The following is an 18,111-nucleotide window of genomic DNA, read 5'->3' as shown; positions in this document are numbered from 1 at the left end:
AAATCTGAATTTATTTGTATGAAGTAATGTTTTATAATTATGTTCATATAGTTCCTAAGTTTGTATTGACAGGTATACTCCTAGATTTTTTATGCTGTCTATACTTATTTTAAATTGTGTATCTCTTGCTATCCCTTCTAGTAGTATTTTGTTGCATGACATGTAGAAATGCTGATGATTTATGTGGGTTTATTTTATATTCTGCTACTTGCTAAAGTTATTGCTCCAATTATCTTTTCAGTTAAATCTCTAGATTACTGCTTTAGCTGCATTCTATAAATTTTGGTATGTTGTCTTATTATTATCATTCTTTTTGCTAAAAGTATTTTTGTTTCTATGGCTTGTTAACCCATTTGTATTTTAAGATTAGGCTAGTTTCCAATTAATTTTTTTTTTCTTAACAGTATTTTATTTTTCCAATTACATAAGAAGATAGTTTTCAACATTCATTTCTCTAAGATTTTAAGTTTCAAATTTTTTCTCTTTCCCTTCCTTACCTCCCCTCTCTCCAACACAGCAAGCAGTCTGATGAGTTATAAATGTACAATCATTTTAAATATATTTCAATATTAGTCATGCCGTGAAAGAAAGTTCAGAACAAAAGGGAAAAACCACAAGAGAAAAGGGGGAAAATGTCAAAATAGTATGCTTTGATCTGCATTCAGTCTCCATAGTTCTCTCTCTGGAGACAGATGACATTTTCCATCCCAAGGCTATCCAATTAATTTTTAATTTGTGTTCCATATTCCCTATTAAATATATTGCATTATGATCTGAAAAGGATGAATTTGATATTTCTGCTTTTCTGCATTTAACTATGAAGTTTATGTTCTAATATATGGCCAATTTTTATAAAGGAACCATTTACCATCAAAAAAAAAAAAGGTATATTTCCTTCTATTCACATTCAATTTTCTCCAGATATATCTCATAGGTAGCTTATCCAAGATACTCTTTCTGTCCTTGATTTCTTTTGTTGTTAAATTTATCTTGTTCTGAGAGGGGAAGGTTTAATTCCCCCAATATTGTAGTTTGCTATACATTTTCAGCTGTCCATTAATTAAGCTTTTCCTTTAAAAATGTGTATATCACAGCATTTGGTGCATATAGATTTAGTATTATTATTTCATTATGTATGGTACTTTTATTATAGTATAGTTTCCCTGTTTATTCCCTAATTAAATCTATTTTAGCTTTAACTTTATCTGAGATCATGATTACTACCGCCCATTTTTGCATGTGCCGAAGTATAATAAATTATACTCTAGATCTTTGTTTTTACTCTATGTGTATTTCTCACATTTAAAAATATGTTTCTTTTAAGCAATATATTGTCACATTCTGGTTTTTAATTCATTCCACTATCCATTTCCATTTTATGGGTGAGTTCATTCCATTTACATTCAAATGTTATCATTCTGGAAAACATTTTGTGGCTATGCCCAAGGGCTATAAAACTGTGCATGCCCTTTGATCCAACAATGTCTCTACTGGATCTGTATCCAAGCAAGACCAAAAAAGAGAAGAAAATCAACATACATAAATATTTGTGGCAGCCATTTTTGTAGTGGCAAGGAACTAAAAACTTTCTCCCTTTGTTACATATAACATTTCCCTATTTAAGTAATAATTTGACCTTATAAATTCATTATTATTATTATTAAACCTTATAATTAGTCCTTCATATTTATCTTTTTATACTTCTAACTCTTGTAGGTAACAATTTTTTGTTCAGTTGTGGTCTTTTCTTCAAGAATACTTCAAAAGCCTTTCACTAAATATCCATTTTTTCTTGCAGGATTATATTCAGCTTTGTGAGGTAAGTTACTCTTGCTTATAAACCCAGCTCCTTCACTTTTCAGAATTTCATATTCAACCTTTTATTGTAGATGCTGCTAAAACTTGTGTTATATGACTGTGGATCCACAGTATCTAAATTATTTTATTCTAATCATTTGTATTATTTTCTCCTTGATCTGGGAACTTCAAAACTTAGCTATAATGTTCCTGTAATTTTTCATCTTGAAATCTCTTTCAATTGGTAATTAGTGTTTCTGATTTCTAGTTTATCTTCTAGTTCTAAATTTTTTGAGGAAAGTATTCTTAATAATATCTTGAAGTATATAGGGGCTAGGTACTGGTTTAGACATTTTTATAACATAAACTATTTTTCTTCAATCTGTTTTCCAGGTCAGTCATTTTTGTAATAGAAATTTCACATTCTCTTCTCTCTCTTTTTTTCATTCTTTTGCTTTTATTATATCTTAATATCTTAATGGAGAACACTCACCAGCGCCTTGCTCACAGACAGATTGGATCTATGCATCCAATGCTAATGGAGGGCCCTGAAATATTCCCCAAATTAGTGATCTGATCCCACACTGTCTATGGAGTAAAAATTTCTGAAGCTGAGATTGGTGCTGATACAGCTGCAGAGGGCTTGTTTGCTGATTCAGTGTATCTTTCCAGAGGAATCTGCACTTCAGTTGGGCCAGACCACAACCCTGGGAGGTAGTGAATTTCCTAACATCTCCCCTAGTTGTTTTAGGTTGGAAAAGTGTTTTATATAAATTTTCAGTTATTTCTACCTCCTTAAAGTTAAATTTGAGGCATTATCTTAAATTATTTGCAGGAGAATTTAGGAAAACCTGATAATTTCCTGTCTTATTCTATCATCTTCCCTAAGTGGTTTTTTCCAAAGAATTTGGTTATAAAAAGGAAAAATATAAAATGATAGCTAGGAAGGATGACAGATTCTAGTTATAGAGAGCCTCATTTTAAAATTGGAATTATCTAGGCATATTAGTAAGCAGTGTAGATGTAATTTGTGGTGAGAGAGAGAGAGAGAGAGAGAGAGAGAGAGAGAGAGAGAGAGAGACAGACTGATTTCAAGGTGAGTGAAGTGGGAATCTCACCAGAAGCTCAAAGCAGCAAAATCTCTAGAAGATGCTACTACCAAATTAGTAAAAGAAGGCCTGAAACCCAGGGCAGAAATCTTGAGGTCAAATATACAAAAGTCTTTCTTGCACCAGTAGTCAGAACCCCAGAAGAATCTAGAACCTTCAATACCTGGAGGAGACTCCTGTAAGATTTATGTTCTAGTTTTTGATGTGTGGTTTTCTTCACTTTTTCCATTTGATTAATTCTACTTTTCAAGGTATCATTTTCTTCAGTGGATTTTTTTTGACATTTGACTTATTGTGCTTTTTAAGGAATTTATTTTTTCAGTGGCTTTCTTTTTTGCATTTAGCCAATTGCATTTTTAAGAAATTGTCTTTCTTTTCCAAGCTATTGGCTCTCTCTTGCACACTTATTTTTTCTTCTTCTACCTCTTATTTGCCTTTTGAAGTCTCTTATGAGCCCTTTCAAGAAGCTTCTTTGGGCTTGAGACCAATTCACATCACTCTTTGAGATTTCCTCTGTGGATATTTTGTCCTCATCTAAGTAACTGTTTTGTGCTTCCCTGTCACCACAGTAGATTTCTATGATAAAGTTCTTTTCTATTTCTTATTTTCTTTCCTTTCCCTTTTTTTATATAACCTTTCCTTTTTTTTATATTTCCTCTTTTGTGACTATTACAGTTGAGCTCTGCTCTTGGTATAAAGGGAGGGCTGTCTCAAGCTTTTTGTGCAGCTTTGAACCTTGACTTCTAGTACAGAGGGCTTTTGTGTTTGCAGGGAGTAGCTTTGCCTGCTTTTTTCCCCAGAATACAGTTTGATTTCTCAGAATTTGCTTTCTGAGCTGGCACTGGGGACTGCTCACTGCTCTGTTCCACTAATGAACTAGGACTGAGGGTCTAAGTTACTGATCTGTCATGTTTAAGATGCTCTCTGGCTTTCCCAAACTCCATCTGAGCTGGAGCTGGGCTGAACATCCATTTCATACCAGTGAGACTGACCTTTTTTGAAGTCCTTCCAATTTATCTTGAGCTGGAGAGTAGTTTCATTCTAGCAGACTCTGTTCAGAGGCTTGGTTTCATTAAAAACTAGAAAGGGCCAATGGAAGCTAATGACTCGGAGACATCAAGAATCAGTCAAACAAACTAAAAATAATGAAAAAAAATGGAAGAAAATGTAAAATACCTCATTGGAAAAACAACCAATCCAGAGAGACGTTTTAAAAATTATTGGTTTACCTGAAGGCCATGACCAAAAAAGAGCCTGGATAGTATTCTTCAAGAGATCATCAAGGAAAACTGCCCTAATTTACTAGAATTAGAGGGAGAAATAGTCATTGAAAGAATCCATCTATCATCTTTGAAAAGAGATTCCACAAGGAAACCCACAAGAAACATTGTCACAAAACTTAAGAACTATGATCTCAAGGAAAAAATATTGCAAACTGCCCGACAAAAGCAATTCAAATATCAATAGTCAGAATTACTCAGAATCTGACAATGTCGGATCTGAGGATCTGGAATACCATATTCTGGAAGGCAAAGGACCTGAATTAGAACCAAGAATTAACTACTCAGTGAGACTAAGCATCATGTTTCAGGGGAGGAAATGGATTTTCAATGAAGTAAGAGACTTTCAATCATTTCTATTGAAAAACAGAACTAAACAGAAAATTTTATCTTCAAACAGGACTCAAGAGAAACATAGAAAGATAAATGGGGAAATATATATTATTTAAAGGTCAAACTATTTACATTTTTAGATGTGAAAACAATATCGGTAACTCTTTAGAACTGTATCTGTTATTATGGCAGTTAAAGAGGGCATCACATGGATGGAGAGTGTGGTTGTGAATGGACTCTAATGTGATGATATCAAAGAAAAAGACATTATGTGGTGGGAAAAGACCTGTTCTGGGAAAAGAGGAAAGGAGAGGTATAATGGGACAAATTAGATCATAGGAAGAGACACAAAAGATCTATTACAATAGAAGGAAAGAAGGGAGTGGGGTGAGCATTGTCTGAAGTTAAATCTCATCAGTGTGGGCTCAAAGAGGGAATAAATTAATCATTCAGTTGGGTATAGAAAGTCTTAGAGAAGCCAGTTACAGGAAGAAGTAGATAGCAAAATTATATTAGTGAGGGACCTCAAACTTCCCCTCTCAGAATCAGACAAATCTAACCACAAAATTAAAAAAGAAATAAATTTAGGAGGCTAATATAATACTAGAAAGCCTAGATATGACAGCTCTCTAGAGAAAATTGAATAGGGACAGAAAGAAATACACCTTTTTCTTGGAAGTAGATGGCACCTACACAAAAATTAACCTCGTAATATGCATAAAAACCTCACAATCAAATGCAGAAAGATAGAAATTGTAAATACTTCCTTTGCAGATCATGATGCAATACAAATTATATTCAATAAACTCCCAAGGAAAGATCAACTAAAAAGCAATTTGAAATTAAAATCTAATTTTAAATAATGAGTGAGTCAAACAACAGAAACAATCAATAATTTCATTTAAGAGAATGACAAAAATGAGACAAGAATCAAAACTTGTGGGATTCAGGGAAAGTTTTATATCTCTCAATAGTTACATGAATAAAACAGTGAAAGAGGAGATTAATGTATTGGATATAAAACTAAAAAAGCTAGGAAAGAACAAATTAAACTCCCTAATTAAATATAAAATTAGAAATTCTGAAACTCAAAAGAGATTAATAAAATTGAAACTAAGAAAACTATTGAATTAATTAATAAAACTAAGAGTTGGTTTTGTGAAAATCCAACAAATTAGATAAAACTTTTGCCTAATTTGATTAGAAAAAGAAAGAAAAAGCCAAACTATCAACATCAACAATAAAAAAAAATTAAGGCAATAATTAGAAGCAATTTTATCCAACTGTATGCTAGCAGGTCTGACAATCTAATTATGGAAATGAATGATTATTTACAAAAAAATACAAATTGCTCAGATTGACAGAAAAGGAACTACATTGCTTGAATAGTCCCATTTTAGAAAAGAAAATTGGTCAATGAACTCCCTTAGGGGAAAAAAAAAATCTCCAAAGTCAGATGGATTTATAAATGAATTCTACTACCAAACATTTAAAGAACAATTGCCTATTAGATCTTTGGAGAAAGGAGGAATTTCTGACCAAAGAAGAAGTAAAGAACATTATAAAATGCAAAATGGACAACTTTGATTATATCAAATTTAAAAGGTTTTGCACAAACAAAATTGACACAAACAAGATTAAAAGAAAGGTACAAAGCTGGGGGGGAGCAGAATTACAGCAAGTGTTTCTGATAAAACCTTTATTTCTAAAACATATTTTAAAAAACCTATGTCAAACTTATAAGAATATAAGTCATTCCCCAATGATAAATGGTCAAAGAATATGAACAGTTTTCAGATGATGAAAGTAAGCCATCTACATGGCCATCATAGGACTATGTGGAAAAAATACTCTAAGTCACTATTGATTAGAGAAATACAAATTAAAACATTTCTGAAATACCACCTCACACCTCTCAAATTGGTTAAGATGACATGAAAAGATAATGATAAATGTTGGAGAGCAAATGAAAAGGCTGAGACACTGATGTATTATTGGTGGAATTGAGAAATGATCTAATCATTCTGAAGAGCAATTTGGAACTATGCCCAAAAGGCTATAAAATTGTGCATCTCCTTTGGCCCAGCAGTACCAATACTGGGTCTACATCCCAAGAAATCATAAATGAGGGAAAAGGACCCACATGTGCAAAAATGTTTGTAGCAACTCTTTTGTGGTGGCAAAGAATTGGAAAATGAGTAGATACCCATGAATTGGGGAATGGCTGAATAAGTTGTGGTATGTAAAGGTAATGGAATATTATCATTCTATAAAAAAATAATAAACAAGCTAATTTTAGAAAGGCCTGGAAAGATTTACATGAACTAATGCTCAGCAAAACAAGAACCAGGAATACATTGTACACAGCAACAGCAAGATTATGCAATAACCAGCTATGAAAGACTAGATTCTTTCTTCTTAGTGGTTCAGTGATTCAAGGCAATCCCAATAAACTTTGGATAAAAACCGCCATCTACATCTAGAAAAAGAACTATGGAGATTGAATGTAAATCAACACATGCTATATCACTTCTTTTTTTCTGTTTTTTTTTTCTCTCCCGTGATTTTTCCCTTTTGTTCTGATTTTTCTCTCCCAACATGATTCATAAAGAAATATTTTAAAAATAAATAAATATACATGCACAACAAGAAAAATAAAACAAGAAACAAAGAAAAACAAGAAAAAAGATTAATGTTCTAGTCATTCTATCCCTGTGTAAATCTGGGCAAATGATTCCCCACTCAGTAATATGAAAGAAGTGGTTTGGGAACTGTCAAAATCTATTGTGTAATGTTAGCAACTGTAGAGGAATTGCTATATCTAGTGGGTTCACAAGCTTATGTCTAGGGAATAGTAAAAAAAAAAAATCCTCTTCCCTCCCATTTTTGCAGAGATGGAGTAACAGATCTAAAATACTGTATATACTTCCAGACCCACTTGATGAGTTGGCTAATTTTGTAAAACTGTATTTCCCTTCCAATTCTTTCTTTTTTATTTTTTTAAATATGTTATAAACTACTTTTCATTAAGAACCAGGGAAGGGAGGGATGTATTCAAAAATGAAAATGATGGAAAAAACAAAATGTATCAATAAAAATTTAAAAGAAAAATTTGTGTTTGAATGCCAGTTTTGACTCTTTCTATTCATCTATAACTATAGATAACTTATAACTTACTGCATTTACAGCTGGAAAAGACCTTAAAAGGTCAACAAGTCTTATCCTCTCATTGTACAGATGAGAAAACTGAGGCCCAGAGAGAATGCCCCAGGTCACACAGAGAGGATACAGTAGAGTTGGGCTTTCAGCCTACAGGCTCTGATCACAAAGACCACACCTCCTTTGCTATGCTCTCAACTCAGATCAATCCATTTCACCTCACTGAATCTCAGTGTTTTCATCTGTAAAATGATCCCATCCTGCTCAAAACCAGGGATCCTATAAATGGTTCTCCCATTTATTATTCCCAAACAAGTGCTAAATGGACACACCCGTGGGCTTTTACTAGGTCAGCATGTGCCATCTACTGGTGAGACATTATGATGTCATTTTACTTGGGGAGACTATTGAAATGGCTGCATCAGTTCTTCAGTTGGTCAGATACATGATTCCAACCAGGTAGAAACACTAAGTTGATGAACCAAAACACTATTGAATAAGGATGATGATGATGATGGAGTCCTGCTTCTATACTAGCTATGTGACCCTGGGCAAAACATTCAATCTTTTGCAGCCTCAGACAGTTAAGATGGAGGGCAGGCACCCATCTGCATTGAGAGAGAAAGACTCTTCATTGGTATCTCCCTACACACACAAGCCAAACCCCAAAATAAAAACAGTGACAATCACATGAAAAGTAAAGTACCAGAGGCATTATTAATTTCCATCTTAAACTTGAAGTCACTGAACTCAAAAGGGTAAGTAACTTGTCAAATCCCCAAGTGTGTGTCAGAAATGGTAGATCCCAATCTGCTGTGAATCTTGTAAGGGAGTCAATGAAGTGATCTTTGAGTTTCTTTGACTAATTTAGAATCATAGAATCAAAGATCATCAATGCTAGAAAACAGATTTGGAAACATCTATTCTACTCCAATCTCTTCATTTTACAGAGAAGAAAACTGAGGCACAGAAAGGGAGAAGGGCTTGACCAAAGTCACACTGTTAACTCCAAAGCAAGTAGGAAAATTTGATAGTTCAAAAAAAAGTATCGGGAAGTGTCTCTTCAAATATGTATTAACATTTTTCCTGGAGCAAACTGAATGAGAGGAAAGAACTTTGGTGGTTAATTGCACCAACCTAACCTTAAAGAAGATCATTTTTGTGAGATGATTTTTTTTCACTTTCCAATTTCAAAGACATGATCATGGAAGAATACACCAGTACTGTCATCTACGGCCAGCAGTGATAAGAGGAATTCTGTTTTTCCCTTGGATCCCTCTTTGCAGGTCTGTTACCCACCTTCTGCCTCCAGGTATCTCCCAGAGCTCCGTCCTGTCCCATTTTTTATTTTTTCTCTCTACAATCTTGCTCATAACCTCATCAGCCTGGGTTTAATGTTCACCACTACACTGATCACTTCCTATTTTATGTTTATAAGGCCCAGCAATTGTCCCATAAAACCAAGGCAGGAAAAGTTTGTTGAGTTTTTTTCCTGTTTGAGAGAATTGTTTCATTTTTTTTGTTTTATTTATGTTGATATCTTTGTTCCTTTACCCCCAAGAGGCTGCTGTCTAATTGTTGCAGGAGGAAGGTACACCCCATATTTAATTTCTGTAGCACATGCCGATGAAATGGAGCAACATCTGCTGGGAGATCTGGGGAAGAAAAAATGAAGCGATTCACAATGTCTCCGTGACAGCCTATTCCTTATCACTCCTGTCTGTTTTCATATTTATATCTTATCTGCAGTAGTAAAAAGCAAGTTCCCACTTATCTGCATACAAAAAAAAAAAAAAACTCAGCATGCTTTGGGGATGGGAAACTAGGTGAGGAGGAGGGAGAAGGGAATGAATACTTGTGTTACTGTGCACCAAGCATTATGCAAAGAACTTCACAAATATTATCAAGTGTTCCTCACAATAATCCTGAGAGGTAGGTGCTGTTATAAACCCATTTTACAGTTGAGGAAATTGAGGCAGGCAATGGTTAAATGATTCAACTAAGGTCCCACAGCTAGAAAGTGTCTGAGGTTGGATTTGAACTCTGGTCTTCCTAATTCTAGGTTTACTGCTCTAACCTTTCAATTTACTCCTTCCAATTGCCACCCTGCCCAACTTTAGCAGGCAACAGCATTGAATCCCAGAATATTAGAGCAAGAAGGGACATCAGGCTTTACATAATAGTGGTCCCTTCATTTTAAAAATTGGGAAATTGAGGCCCAGAAAGGGGAAGGGACTTGGCAAGGTTACAGAGAAAGTTGAAAATGAAGCATCAGAAAGAAACCATCTTATCATCTTTCCATAGTCCTCCAGAGCTGAATTGGTAGGAAAATTGCTGATAAGAAACAAGACTAGCATTACTAGGCTTTGGGGAATGTCTTGTTCTAAAGAGCATGGCTGAAGATGTGGATGGCCTGAGGACTGAGTCTGAGCATCCCCAAATCCAGGAACCAGAACATTCAGCTCAACTATCTTCTGCAAGAGCCTTTTTCCATCTGTCCTTCCAGCTGCCAAGATCTCTTTCATTATGTTGCAACTATTCATTATAGCTCCCCCATTAGAATTGGAGATCCTTGAAGGAACAGGCTGTGTTTCTGTTGTAACTTGTGTCCCTAGAATTTGACAAAGTAAGTAATCACTTAAATGCTCATTGCCCGATTGATGATTGCCTTGTCTTGACACGGTTAACAGACAACTGGGCAGCAGATGCTGAGTGGGTCTGAATCACTCAATGAGCAGGGCTGACATGTGAGCTAGATAGCTTCCTTTTATTTGGGCTACAGAGATGATGGGACTTTTGCGGGGGTTGGACTTAAATCGCTTTCAGATTAAGTCCCCTATATGATAGGGTTCTTTCTGTCATAGAAGAGAGATTAGACTTTTTCTTGACTCTAGAGGTCAGAATTAGGAAAAAATGTATGAAACTATATAGGGAGATTGTAACGTTCGGGCTAGCTTTCTGGACGTCCTTCAGAGGGCCATTGGTCTCAGCAGAATAGACCCATGAGAATGGTCAAGAATAGAGTGCAGATTCTTTATTCTGTCCCAGTCTTGATCTTAGTGCAGGAGGCAAGACAGCTACCATGAAGTTGATGAAAGATGGAATGTCTGTGGTTGACTTTGTCCTCAATTTAAATACCCTATTACAATTACACCAACTGTAGAACCATTAGAACACCATGCTAAGTACTAAGTCTTTGTAAACTAGATAACCATTGTCTCATCAATTCCACTGAGTTAACGCCTTGTTTCAAGTAGACTTCTCCAAAGTTCCGCCCTCTACAGGAGACAAATTTCAATTTTTCAAAAAGAAAAGCTCTCTATCTCACAGGATAGTGAGTTCCCCCATCACTGGGATTCTTTAAGCTAAAGCTGGCTGATCATTTGTGAGGAGAGTTGAGTGGGAGTTTCATGCTTCAGTGCCTAGGTTGGATTCCCTTCCAAACTATGGGGTTTAGCACAAGGATAATTTTGGATCTGGCCTAGGTGAAGGTGGCAGACTGTGGGGGGTAGGGAGAGGAGAGAGAACGATTTAAGAGTAAGAAAGATCTGTGATTCTATTTTGCTTTACATACATGATGCTGCGTGATCTTGGGCACTTAGCCTGGCTGTGCCTTACCTGTAAAATGAATGTTTGGACTCAATGGTCCCTTCCAACTCTAGATCTACAATTCTTAACAAGTGCTTTTGGTAAGCCTGCTTTGTGGTCAGTCCTGAAAACTTGAACAACCTAGAAAAGAAAATAAGAGACTTGAAGGCTTGTACCTTAGACTAGTCCTCCTCGAAATCCAAATCAATGTCGCCAAATAATAGCTCGATGGTCTTCATGGCGTGTTCTTTGTTAGATGACACATGCACTGCGTTATTCAAGATGTCCTTCCCAAAGAGAGCCCGGATGGACTGGGGGGCAACCTTTTTTGCTTCTTCTGGGTCTGTTGGGCCAGCAAAGTGTCTCCAATCTTCCAATGCGTTCTCCTTACCTATGATCATGGCCATGCAAGGACCCCTGGAAATCAAACAACCATCATAGGATCACTCTTGTCCCAATATAAACCACATGACAGATTGCAGAGGCCCTTTACTGATGATTTTTTGGCTGACTCCCACAATGCAACCCCAACATCTTTGTCCAGATCCTAGTCATAACTGTCAGAGTGGGACTTGAACCCAGCCCTTCTAGTTAAGATTACACTACATCTCCTAGGTTCAAATATTGAAATGTTCAAATTTGTATGAGGATGTATTCTGATGGAAGTGGATATCAACACAGAGAAGAGCTAATCCAATTCCAATTGATCAATAATGGACAGAATCAGCTACACCTAGAAAAGGAACACTGGGAAATGAGTGTAAACTGTTAGCATTTTTTGTTTTTCTCCCCAGATTATTTTTACCTTCCAAATCCAATTCTTCCTTTGCAACAACAACAACAACAACAAAAATTCGGTTCTGCACATATATATTGTTCCAAGCATATACTATAAGATATTTAATATGTGTGGGAATTCCTGCCATCTAGGGGAGGGAGTGGAGGGAAGGAAGGGAAAAATTTGGAACAGAAGGAAATGTTGTAAAAAATTACCTATGCATAGGTACTATCAAAAAATGTTATAATTATAAAATTAATAATAAATAAATAAATAAACAAATAAATAAATAAAAGTTTAAAAAAAAAGAAAAGCATAAACAAAAATTCACTAAAAATAATTCTATAAAGATTAAAATTGGTTATGTGACTGCTAATGATTCCAAAAGATGAAATGAATCAATAAAACAACATTAAAAGAATGGCAAATAGAAAAAAAAAAAAAAGAAATGTTCAAATTTAAAACATAAAGTTTGGACCAGTGGCACTGAAAAATAGCTAGTGAAATCATATCTTATCTACATATTCTAATTAATCGATTATTTTGTTTGTTATATTTAAGGGCTCTCTAAATATACTCCCTCCAACGGGAGAACAAATCCTCTCCCTGATATGGTATATTTGATACTTTAAAGTCATCTCCCTTCTCTGTAAAGCCTTTCCTGCTCTGCCCTTCCTGTGATGGCCTTCTGCCAATGGACTTCTCACAGGATGCTGAGTCTATGCTTTCTCCCTGTTTTCCCTCTTCAAAAAAAAAAGGATCAAACATTATTTTTAAAAAGGCTCCAATTCCTACTATTAACAAGTAAAACATGAAAAAAACTCTAAAACTTTTTTGTCAACACAAGTTGTATTTTTTTTTTCTGTCACAGATTTTTCCAAAATATCAATGGTTTTTAGAAAAGAAAATAAGTACTCACTCAGTCATGGAATACACTAAGTCTTCATAAAAGTCTTTTTCTTTATGAGCAGCATAAAGTGTTGCAACCTTGTCTGCAGTTAGCTGGATTTCCTTCATATGGGACAATGAATAACCTGCTTCTTGAATCTGTCTTATGATATTCCCTGGATGGGAAAACAAATATCTGGTTGGCTTTCCAACTGCTTTTACTTTCCTTCAATTATTCAGATGGGCTTAAACTTGGGAAAATGGGAGGGGAATAATTCTTTGTTTTACAAACCAATTTAAGATGCTATAAACCTGTGATTGCATTTCCCCTTCAAATGTATCTTCAACCTCAGCCTCCCTCCAAGCTCCAGACATAAATGTCTCCCTGCCCACTGGATGGTTCAAGAGAGCAAGTGCACAACAGAGTGAAGACTTCTCTCCATGTTGTAAGAGACAGGAAAAGGAGAGAGGAACATCACTACCCAAGATGCAGAAGAGAGAAAGATTTAAAGGCTGGGATGAAGGGGAAGGGGAATTGAGGGAGAACAGCTAGAATGGCAATCAAGACACCAGAATGTGGAAGACTGTGATCACTGAATATGGAAGGACCTCAACAATCATCTTGTTTACCCCATAATTGAACAAGAATTGTCCATTTGACACAAAATATACCCTGGGATATGATGGGCATCTAGCTGTGAACTAGAGCTATCCAGTTATAAGCAACCCACTACCTCCTAGGACAGCCCAATCCATTTTGAATAGCTCAATGTGTTAAGGAGCTTTTCTTTATGTTGCTCCATCTTGAACTAAACAGGACAAATTCATAGGACCACAGAATCATGACTCCAGAGCCACTAACCTTTCCTCTTCCCCATAATAGCTCTTCAAATGAATTCAAAATGAGAGGATCCAAAATTAAATCCTAGGTCACTTACTATCTGTGCAAACTTGGGTAGGTCACTTCCTCTCTGAGCCTCAAATTTCCTCTTCTATAGAATAAGGGAGTTGAACTAAATGGTTTCCAAGATACCTCCCAGCTTTAAAATTTATGATTCCATAGAACACTTAAATTCCATAAAATTCCTGTTCTTCTCTTCTCCTAAGGAAACATTCCTAATTCTTTTAACATTTCCCATGGGAAGATTTCAAGGACTGTCGCCATGATGGTTGGGCTTCTTTAAGCATGCTAGAGCTTATTAATGTCCTTCCTAAAATATGGTTCCCATAGACAGAAGTATTGTGGTCCATTAGACTATAGGATTCAGAAGAGGAAGCCTGGATATCTGTGTAGTCTCTACCACTCACAATCTGAGACATCAATGAACCATGTTGGTGCCCACATTGAAGGGGCTGAGAGGTGTCATTAGGAGGGAATGGTGAAGCCACTGAACCATGTGGGCTCAAGATAGGGAGGAGTCACATGACTCAAGCTCCTGGATAGAGGGGACAGGGAATGCCCTGGGAAGCATTAAGTTATTGGAGGGGTCTAAGGATAGGTCTGAGAGACATCCAGAGCAAAAGAGACTGTCAGAGACAGAGATAGAGAAAAGTAGAGGAGGAAAAGAGACAGAGACAGAGAAAGATAGAGACAGAGAGAAAGAGATTGAGATTATTTCTGCTTGGTTCTCTCAGAATTCTTTCCTCACACACTATCCCAAGGATCACACATTGCCCCCTTTCTTTATAGGACCAGACAAAGGAGAGAGTCCCATCCATTCAAGGATAAACTGATCCAAACAAGACCTTCCCAGAAAGGGACCTAATCACTTATTTTCAATAATATGCCCAGAATAATGATTTGGACAACTATTTAAGAGGTTATTTTATTCTTTTAAGGAGTTGTTAATAGGTATGTCCATCCAGTTAATGTCTAGTCTCTCCTTCTCTCCCTCTCTTTCTTTCACTTTCCCTATCCCTCTCTCTCTCTCTTTTCCTCTCCCTCTCTCTCTCTCTCTCTCTCTCTCTTTCACTCTGTAACTTTATTGAAGAAAAATAAATCATTTATTAGCAGAGCTATTAGTTGATCTCTCATCCATTGACAACTTAGATATATTAGTGTATTAGAAGATAAATTAACTGACAATTCTAAGCCTCCTAACACAATTTAAATAAAAATTACAAAAGTTTCAAGATTCTATTTCAGAATACAACAGTGTTTGACTTCTAATTTCCATTCTCTGTAGAAAAATATCAGTCCTTTACTTGACATGCATAAAATATATCAAGTTTTCTGTTCCACTGATGCTATAAATTCAGTACTAATTCTCTAACTATATCAGTTATGAGCATAAAGTACATCATGAAACTTCAGATCACTAGCAATGGAAGACTTAAACAAGAAAGATGCTGCTAGAACACTGTTGCCTTCTTTGATATAACAATTGGGCATCCATTTCCCCTCTCCCTCAAATGGTATCTTCAGCATTTCTTAGAGCAATGAGGAATGGTTTTAATCTCATAACCAAATTAGTGTGAAGACACTGGCCATAATATTACATATGCTCCATTTTAAAAAAATTGATTCTTGGACAATGGTTCTCTTAAAACTACTTAACAATTTTTAAAAGCAGTTATTGTCCAAAGATGGAAGGAGTTAAGTCTTCTCACATGAGCATGCACATAAATGGAGGGAGGCTCACAAGAAACAAGAAACTATGGCTGGAAGCCCCAAAGCCTCATTCTTCCAGGCCAGGATTCCTGTACTCTCTCATGTGGTAACTGCCTGACCCTGAGCACCATTTTAGGAGGGACCTTCAGCCTCTTCACTCCCTTCTCAACTCATTCCCTGGACTTCTTTGTCTCTTTACCCAGGATTCTTGCCCATATTCTGTACTCCCACAAGCTGAATTCCCCTTTATGCATTGCCCTCCTTCATTAGAACATAAGCTTCTTGACGGGAGGGACTATCTTGTATTTATCCCTCTAATGTTTAGAATAATGCCTGCCACAAACCAAGTGCTCTATGAATAAATGTTCTAGCTAACTAGCAGGTACTGTCTACACTATCCCTCTCATTTAAGAGTTGACAGAACTGAGGTCAAGAGAGTCAAATGTATAGCAAGCATAAGAGGTGAATTTTGAACTCAAATCAGATTCCCCATCCAACCCTTATCCTCAATCCATTAATTTACATTTAAACATAAAACTTAAACCTCCTCTGGGCAGGGGAACTTCATGGTTCTCATAACTTGGGGGTGTGTGGAATGGTTGACCTATATTAAAAGCATTTTTAAAAATGAGGGAGTTAAGAGATAATGTCTTAAAATATGAAACAAATTAATGGAGGGTAGGGGAGAGGATTGTAATCTAATGGGACCCACGAAACTCCACTGAATTTGACTTGTGTATTTAATTCCTCACCTCTCAGATCTTGGAAGGCATGAGGCTTGATCAATGCCACAGTATATTCAAAAGGAAAGAAGAAGCGAGTTTCTTCAGTTGCGGCCTCTGGGTTATCCTTTCCATGTAGTTGATTGAACAGAGAATTTTCTGGGCCAAGAGCATCCCGCAAACTTTTAAAAAGAGGAAGAATCTTAAAAATCCAACTCTGTGAAGCCCCTTCAAGCTCTTATCAACAAAGAGAAACTGATGTTATTCTTGATAACCAGGCTTTGGAGTCAAAAAATGACCTTTACTTTACATTGGGTCAAATGAGCAGTGGAACAAATAAGATGAAATCTAAGAGGGATGAAACATCTTGAACTTGGGTTCAAAAAATCTACTTCACCAGTGTGGGGTGTATGACATCTCTAGAGATGGCATATGGACAATTTTTTTAGAATTCTTGGATTCTTTTGTTTTTGCATAACCTTCATTTTCAAGGTGAGAGTCATTCCTCATGAAAGAAAAATAGAAAATAAAGACAGAGGAAAATAAAAAGCAGCTCAGAAGAGCTGACCAAATAATCAACCAATTTTAACAGTATATGCCATGTTCCAGATCCAAATTCCCCCATCTCTGCAAAGAAGAGAAAGGATGGAAATGTTTCCTCTGTCTTATTTTAGACCAAGGCAAAGCATTATAATTACCCAGGATTTCATTTCAAATGTTGTTATTGTTGTTTTCACTTATATGTCTGACTCTTCCATGAATCCAGGCTGTCCCAAAAATATTGATACAATTGTAGCTTGTAAATTTTTAAAGTTGGTAGCTTAAAATTGCATTAAGACTTTGGGGACAGCTTGGATCTATTTTCTTGGTTCATTCCTTAAATTTGTTGTGTTCATTGCTTCTGACACATAGTATTACTCCATTCTATTCAAGTACCACAGTTTGTTTTCAAGTGATAGACATCTACCTTGCTTCCAGCTCTGTGCTGCTGTAAATATTTTAGACCATTAGATCCCTTTTCCTCCTATTTTTACCTACTTGAGGTATATATGCATAGCAGTGAAATCTTTAGGTCAATGAGCTATTAACATTTTACGAGTCCATGAAGAAATAACTTAGTAAATGGAAGTATCGCTTATGTAACTCATAAGAAAGTTCCCCAGCTGGTCCATAACAGTCACATAGTCATCAAACTTTGTCTAAATTAGGGGCCAGAAGATAGCTTCTGACAACTGTCTTGAAGAGACTTCTAGCAAAGAGAGAGCAGAGGAGCTCCTGTTTGGCACTTTGAGAAGACCAAGTTTGAGCATTGAGTCATTCAATGCCAAGTTTTCAACAAAGCATTGTGGTTACATTTCCACTCTCTGTTAGTGTCAGGGAGCCACCCTATGGATGTCCAAGGTGGTATTGAAGCAGGTCACAACCTACTCCTTAGCAACCCTCTCCTAACTTCCAAGTGACTTTTATGCCATCCCTTCCTACCCACTAGAAAAGGTTGGGAAGTACCTGACGGGGATTTCTTCTTCAGCTGTTGGATACAGTATATATCGCCAGTGATGCACAGCATTTACTCGTTCTAAAGAAAGTACCACAACTGGACCACTGGGGGGAAATGGAGACAAGGTGGAGAGGAGAGGGAAATAGTTATATACCAAAAAGGAAATTCAACTCATAAAATACATGTCATAGCTAATTGTATATTTATTTTTCAGTATGGGAAAGAAGAGAGGGAGGAAAGGAGGAAGACAGAGACATAGAGAGATAGAGAAAGAGATACAGAGATCATATACTATGATAGAGAGTAGTCCTCAAAGTCAGGAAAACCTGTGGTCAAGTCATGCTTCTG

The 18,111-nt window shown here is 36.2% G+C and overlaps 1 protein-coding gene across 3 annotated transcripts in view; it reads right to left on the bottom strand.

The window, feature by feature from the left end:
- Positions 1–8,738: 8,738 nt before the first annotated feature.
- NME8 (NME/NM23 family member 8) overlaps positions 8,739–18,111 on the bottom strand; it is a 57,109-nt gene continuing 47,736 nt past the window's right edge. For all 3 annotated transcript variants that reach the window (XM_074284478.1, XM_074284480.1, XM_074284479.1), the window contains 5 exons: positions 17,772–17,867; positions 16,296–16,447; positions 12,964–13,108; positions 11,443–11,683; positions 8,739–9,333 (listed from right to left, as the gene is read on the bottom strand). In XM_074284478.1, the coding sequence (XP_074140579.1) occupies positions 11,449–11,683; positions 12,964–13,108; positions 16,296–16,447; positions 17,772–17,867 (628 nt within the window). In that variant the 3' untranslated portion in view covers positions 8,739–9,333; positions 11,443–11,448. The remainder of the gene's footprint in view (positions 9,334–11,442; positions 11,684–12,963; positions 13,109–16,295; positions 16,448–17,771; positions 17,868–18,111) is intronic.

This window comes from Sminthopsis crassicaudata, chromosome 1 (genome assembly GCF_048593235.1).
Source record: "Sminthopsis crassicaudata isolate SCR6 chromosome 1, ASM4859323v1, whole genome shotgun sequence".
NCBI classification, from domain to species: Eukaryota; Metazoa; Chordata; class Mammalia; order Dasyuromorphia; family Dasyuridae; genus Sminthopsis; species Sminthopsis crassicaudata.
This window is presented reverse-complemented; position numbering and strand designations above follow the sequence as displayed.